General features: G+C 38.2%; 1 protein-coding gene across 1 annotated transcript in view; it reads right to left on the bottom strand.

Moving 5' to 3' along the window:
- The window catches only part of LOC125033481, a 12491-nt gene that overhangs the window by 1208 nt on the left and 3783 nt on the right, over positions 1 to 7500 (bottom strand). Inside the window, exons 3-4 of the mRNA XM_047625034.1 lie at positions 6607 to 6694; positions 3246 to 3413 (exon numbers count right to left, since the gene is read on the bottom strand). Of these exons, the coding sequence (XP_047480990.1) occupies positions 3246 to 3413; positions 6607 to 6694 (256 nt within the window). The remainder of the gene's footprint in view (positions 1 to 3245; positions 3414 to 6606; positions 6695 to 7500) is intronic.

The following is a 7500-nucleotide window of genomic DNA, read 5'->3' as shown; positions in this document are numbered from 1 at the left end:
TACACGCGAATACTTACATACAAGTACACGTCTTCTCATGTTAAATCACAACGAAAAATCTTCAGATGTCACAGTCGAAGGCCACTCCGAGGCAGGTCTGCACCAGAAGCCAAACGCAGACGTTATCCGGCCCCATCCCCTTTGCTTTGATAATGAAAACATCAAAGGGAAATTATGGGTATTTCTGCCAGGGGAAGCGAAAGCCTGAAGGGACTCGGAGCAGTAAACAAAGAAGCCGGGCCGAGGAGTTTCATTTTTCGAAGGCTTCCGGGAGAGGGAGGAGCATTAGGAGGAGGGTTCCTCATCCCTCCCCTCCCTTCCCCTCCCTTCCCCTCCCTTTCCCCACCCCTCCCCGTACCTGCTTACCCTTCCCACTCCCCACCACCTCCGCCCCCCTCCCCTCCCCTCCCCTCTACCCGTCCTATGCAGATCTAGGGAATGAGTTTACTGATTCGGAAATCACTGAATATAAAGTGACGAAATTACTCCTTCTTGAATAGAACTTGAAGGGAAAAAAAGAGGTAGAAGAGAAAAGGACGCGAGAGAGAGAGAGAGAGAGATACCTGTGCGATGCTCTTTAAAAAAAGAAAATAGAGAAAGAGAGAGAAAAAGAAAATAACTTTTCAATGATCCCTTTTACTCAAGTACGACTAGAAATGCTCTCGAAAGGTAAATGAGCTACTCGATTCTCCTCGTCAATAGTCAAAAAAGAAAAGAAAAAACAAAAAAGCAAAACAAAAAACAAAAATCGAAAAGTGAATGACAAAGAAAGGAAGAGAAACGGGGAAAGTCAATGAGAAATAATAAATATTCCGAAACAAAGATTGAAAAGATTTTAAAACGTGCTGGGTCTGCCTCGTGGTGATTTTTGAAAGGGAGATAAAAAGGAAAGGAGGAGAAGAAATTGGAGAGGAAGGGGAGGAGGAAGAGGAAGAAAAGGAGGAAGAGGAGGAGGATGATAAAGATGAGGTTGAGGATAAGGAAGAGGAGAGCGAGGAAGAGGAGTAGGAGGAGGGGGAGGGGGAGGAGGAGGAGGAGGAGGAGGAGGAGGAGGAGGAGGAGGAGGAGGAGGAGGAGGAGGAGGAGGAGGAGGAGGAGGAGGAGAAGAAGGAGAAGGAGAAGGAGAAGGAGAGGAGGAGGAGGAGGAGGAGGAGGAGGAGAAGGAGAAGGAGAAGGAGAAGGAGAAGGAGAAGGAGAAGGAGGAGAAGGAGAAGGAGAAGGAGAAGGAGAAGGAGAAGGAGAAGGAGGAGAAGAAGAAGAAGAAGAAGAAGAAGAAGAGGATAAAGGTGAGGATAGGGATGAAGATGAGAAAGAGGAAGAGGAGGAGGAAAGGGGAGGGGGAGGAGGAGGAGGAGGAAAAGAAAGAAGGAAGAAGAAGAAGCAAAGTCGGAGGAAGATCATAAAAATAAGAATAAGAATAAGTATAAGAAAAGAATGAGGCGAACGGTGAGGACAAGAATAAGTAAAGATAGCAACAAAACTAAAAGATTGAGATGAAGAAATATAAATAGAAAAAGATAAAGGAAAATGAAAATGAAAATGAACAAGAATAAGAAAGGAACTCAATATGGCGAAATAATCTCTTATTTTATGCAGAGGATAAGTCTCCCCCCCCCCTTCCCCAGCCTCTCCCGCCCGAACCCACATGAGGTATGTTTACCTTTTTTCTTGTGTTATTATTATTATTATTATTGATATTATTATTGCTCTCTCTCTCTCTCTCTCTCTCTCTCTCTCTTCTCTCTCTCTCTCTCTCTCTCTCTCTCTCTCTCTCAGTCTCTCTCTCTCTCTCTCTCTCTCTCTCTCTCTCTCTCTCTCTCTCTCTCTCTCTCTCTCTCTCTCTCTCTGTCTCTCTCTCTCTCTCTCTCTCTCTCTCTCTCTCTCCCCTCTCTCTCTCTCTCTCTCTCCCCTCTCTCTCTCTCATTCTCTCTCTCTCTCTCTCTCTCTCTCTCTCTCTCTCTCTCTCTCTCTCTCTCTCTCTCTCTCTCTCTCTCTCTCTCTCTCTCTCTCTCTCTCCCTCCCTCCCTCTCACTATTTTGTAAGGATTCTAATTCTACAAGTGATACTGAATCGCATTTTCTGAGGATTTCATTAAATTCCTCGAATTTCATATATAAAGGGAAAATCAAGAAAATATGTATAAAAGAAAAAAAAAAAAAATATATATATAAGAAAGAGAGAAAAGAAAATCAGTGGGTGTATTTTTTTTATATCACTTGCTGAAAAGGAATAATTATGATGAAGATAATGATATTTACGATGACAATGATGATGATGATATCAATAATAAAGATAATAACATAATATCAGTAATAATTATGATGACAAAGGTAATAATGATAATCACAATGATGACGTTGATGATGATGATACAGTTGATAATTACAATAATGATAATATAGATAATGATGATAATAATATTTATGATAATAATAATAGTAGTAATTATAATAACAAAAATAATGATGAGGATAATAATAATTATGATAATAACAATAATGATACTACTAAAAATATTGATAATAATAATAATAATAATAATAATAATAATAATAATAATAATGATGATAAAGATGATAATAATGATAATGATAATGATGATGATGATAGTGATAATGATACTACTAATAATAATATTGATGATACTACTACTACTACAACAACTACTACTACTACTACTAATAACACAAATAATAATATTGATTATGATGATAAAAAATAATAACAATACTACTACTTCAAATAATGATAAAAACAATGATAATAATAATAATGATAATAGTAATAACAATAATAACGATAATAACGATGGTGCTAATAACAGTAACAAGAACAACAAGAACAGCAACAATAATTATAATAATGGTAATAAAATGGTATCAACAATTGTAATACTAAAAATAGTAATAGTTGTAATAGCAGTAGTAGCAATAATTATAATGACAACAATGATATTAATGATACTCGTCGAAACAGTAATGATAAATTATAAAACACGAAAACACAAACAAACACACATATAACACAGACACATTACGCTAAAAATACGAATAAAACGACCGATTCATCTCCCCCCCCCCCCCTCTCTCTCTCTCTCTCTCTCTCTCTCTCTCTCTCTCTCTCTCTCTCTCTCTCTCTCTCTCTCTCTCTCTCACTCTCTCTCTCTCTCTCTCTCTCTCTATCTATCTATCTTTCACACACACACACACCCATAACTCAAAAAGTAAACAAAGACTCGACCTTACCTCCTTGTACTAGCTTGTTGGACAGGTGCACTAAGCAGACGTAGAGGGAGAAGATGAGGACGAGAAGCAGGAGGGTGAGAGAACCACCGAAAGTTAACAGGTAGATGTTGAACCCTTCTGGCAGGTCAGAGGTCAGGCAGGGTGACATAGACGAACACGAGTCGGTTGCTGTAGAAGGAAAAGCAGGTTGAAAAAAAAATGTGGGTGAGATTTTGTATTTTTGTGTATCTTTTTCTAATTTTGTTTAGGTGTGTAGTGTGTGTTTGTACGAGTAGGTATGGTGTGTTTAGAGGTGTATGAGTTAGTGTGCAATTAGAAACACACGGCATACAGGCATGCTCATAGACACACACACACACACACACACACACACACACACACACACACACACACACACACACACACACACACACACACACACACACACAACGGAATGTATGTTCGCTTATGTCTCAACATTTGAGTTCATTTATGCTGCCTTATTTTATGAATGTTGATAACGCAACAATATTCATATGACTTATAAAAAAAAAAAAAAAAAACGCCATGTGAACATGAAATTAGCGAACTCTTTCTTGTAGTGTTGCCAACCAGGTGTACCAAACTACCTATAGGCCTAACTACTGTGTCATTTTCCTCTTAGCAGTGTTGTCAGATACCCGGAAATGCCAGGATTTATGTAGGCTTATTGCTCGTTGATAAACTTTCAAGATTTCTATCTGAATGTTGCGTTATCTCGAGATTTTTAAAAATCATAAGGGTCCTCAAATTCAGGAACTTCTTGGAGAGAGAGAGAGAGAAAGAGAAAGAGAAAGAGTGAGAGAGTGAGATAGTGAGAGAGTGAGAGAGAGAGAGAGAGAGAGAGATAGAGAGAAAGAGAGAGAGAGAGAGAGAGGGGGGGTGGAGGGAGGGAGGGAGGGAAAGAGAGTGATCGTGAGAGTGAAAGTGAGAGAGGGAGAGGGAGAGGGAGAGAGCATAAGAGTGAGAGCATAGGAGAGATAGAAATGTAGAGATAAATAAATAAATAAAGAGACAAATAGCTAAAGAGATATAAGGATAAATAGAAAAAGAGAAAGAGAAAAAAGGGGACAGAAGCCGAAAGAGAGAGATAGAGAGAGAACGCATGATTGACGTGATCTGACAAGTTGTTCAGGACGCGCCTGATATTCACGGGACCACTACACTATATATATATATATATATATATATATATATATATATATACGTATTTATCTATCTACTTTATATGTATGTATATATGTACCTATGCATGTATGTATGTATATGTGTATCTATATATATGCAATACAAAATCTAAATAAACATAACTCTCTAACCACAGCTTTCTGGAAGTCAGACTTTACATCATCTCGACGGCGAAGTGCAGACTGAAATAGATATTGAAGGACGCAAGGACAAACAACCCGAGAGATGAACAGGAAGAAGGGGAGAGGAAGACCAGAAAAAGAGGTAAGGACAAACCGTATTTCTGTTTTGTTTTAGACAGAGCTTTTAATTAATTGATTAATTTCTGACCTTTATCTTTTAATGTGTATCGTTTTGAAATCGTATATTCCATTTTTCTGAAGAAAATAGCAAATGTCTTCGGTGTCGTATCTGTTGTCATATCTGAGGAAATGTCATATATTTGGTGTCATATCTGTCATATCGGTGTCATATCTGAGGGAGGAATCGAACTCCCTAATTTCACTCGATCATTTCATCTCGACGGGATTTCTGCAATTAAGCGGAATATCGGACGTTCCTTATATGAATTCCGGGTCTAGTTTGATGTCTAATTCGGTCATTCCAGGCACATTAATTAGATGGCGGTAAATGATTCTTATTATTTCACCAGGTGTTCTTGTTTATATCCTTACCCCCACTTTATCTCGGGAGTTCTCCAATCTTACACCCAACCTTCAGTGGTTCTGTTTTTTTTTTTTGTTTTTTTTTGTCGATGAGGTCACCTTTTGGCCATGTTTGAGCTTTGGGATTTTGCTTTCATATTTGGCCATAGTAGCTTTTCCCTCAACATTTCATTTTACTCGGTAGGTAATGACTATCCTGAAGTTTTTGTTCTTGGAGGCTTCAAATTCTTCCTTTCACACATGCTATGGGAAGCCCTTGCTGATGTCACACACACAAAAGATCTTGTCCAAATAAAAAGGTAATTTCAATGAAGTATCCACGAGGTTCTATTTTGGCGACACTTTACTATGGTTTTAAACACTCGCGCCTTTCCTCGGCGATCCCCCCGAAAGCATCCTTTTTACCAAGGGAACAAACCTCCTGCTCTGGGATATTCATAATGGATGTACCGAATGTGTCTCCGTGTCCTATCGGTCTCTCCTGCAGCTTCTCTGTTATACATACCCTTACATCATCCACGTCCCACAATTTCTTTATAAGCCTGTCATACTGAAGATTTCATTGCCCTGTTTGCTGAGGTCCTGCTTATTGTACTCAATTTCCCTCCCAGTGAAAGAAAACAAGAAAAGGAAGGAAAGAAAAAAAAAAAAGGACAGAAGGAAAGAGTTGAAATAGAAAAAAAGAAAAGAAAGAAGAGAGAGAGAGACGGAGACAGAGAGAGATAGATATTCTCATCCCCGTTATCGTCTTCCGGTTCGTTTATCTAAGTCTGGAATCTACTTTTTTTTTCTATAGAGAACACCTCGGATATATCATCGTTCTGCCATTATTCGGTATGTTTGAAGCCACACCACTGGTCAGTGTTCAGGAGAGAGCCATTTCCCAAGCCGCTCTTCACAAGCCGATTCTCTCTGTCATGTCATTTAATCGACTTCCTGCTTTCCGGCTTTCTCTCGATTTGCCTGTCCTTTTTTTAAGATAAACCTGGATTGTACTTATGAAAAAATAAACCATAAACATATATGTATATATGTACGTATATATAAAGGCATAGATATATAAAGATATAGATATATAGATACACACATATACGTACACATACGACTAGAGATGTAGGTCAGTGGGTAGGTTGTGACAGATAAATAGATAGATAAAGAAATTATACAAATAAATAAATATATACAAAATTAGACATACAGATAGGCAGAGAGTAAAAGAAAGGGGGATATATAGATAGACAGGTAGAAGGGGGATAATAATATGAACAGACATATTGGTTGCAATAGAAATATTTGAAAAGATAATCGCAGAGACAAATGTATGAACATAGCCACAGCTATCAATTGACACACATATTGAAATTTAAAAGACCTACCAGTGGTCAGATTAACAGACCCCCCACCCACCCACCCACCCACACACAGTCAACCTCCATATCTCTCTCCAAAACTAATCAAAATATTATCACACAGCTGTTGTCAATACTTACGTGAATACGGTGATAGCTTACATGTAGACCAGATTGTGTCTATGTCTGCACTACAGCTGACGTTCACAGAATCCCCTGGTTTGGATTGCTGGAAAGATGGGGTAAAAACATTACATAATTATGCGGTGGAAGAGGAGGGAGAGAAAGAAAAGTAAGAAGAGGAAGAAGGAGAGAAGGATGAGGAGGAAGGGGAGGAATAAGATGAAATGAAAGGAGAAAGAGGAAGAAGAGAAGAAGGTGGAAAAGGAGGAAGACGAAGAGCTGGTAGTGGAAGAGGATGAAGAAAAAGAAGAAAAATATGAGGAGAAAAAGGAAGAGGAGGAAGGGGGAAATTGGAAGAGGGTGAAGAGGAGCAGAAAAGGGAGGCCTAAAGGAAAAGGAATAGCATAAAAGACAAAAGGAGTGAAAAGGAGACAGATGATCGGCCTAGGATAAAAATGAGGATGAGGGAGAGATTCAGAAAGAAGATGATTAAGAGAAAGTAAAAGATGAGAAAAAAAGATATATAAAAAAACTAGTAGTAATATAAGTAGCAGTAGTAGTAGATGTATTAATAGTACGAGAAAGAATGGAAAAAAAAGGAGAAGGGAGAAGAAGATAAAGAGAAGGAGGGTAAGATGAAGAATTAATAGCAGAATAAGGCCAGAAGATGGAAAAAAAGAAGAGGGTATAGAAGAAGTATTGATAGTGAAGAAAGTGAAAATGAGCAGAGGAGGGGAAAAGGAGAAGAAAAAAAGAAAATTGATTACACCATTTCCTATTGTCCTTGTCACAAGAAAAGACAAACTGAAGTCAACAAGATTTCGATGCGTTCAAGAAAAAAAAAAAAAAAAAAAAAACATGTTATGAACAAAATTTTCCTGCGTTAAAAAAAAAAAAAAAATGATGATAATG

This window comes from Penaeus chinensis, chromosome 16, assembly GCF_019202785.1.
Source record: "Penaeus chinensis breed Huanghai No. 1 chromosome 16, ASM1920278v2, whole genome shotgun sequence".
Lineage (NCBI taxonomy): Eukaryota > Metazoa > Arthropoda > Malacostraca > Decapoda > Penaeidae > Penaeus > Penaeus chinensis.
Note: the sequence above shows the minus strand (reverse complement) of the source record. Positions and strands in the feature narration are given on the sequence as shown.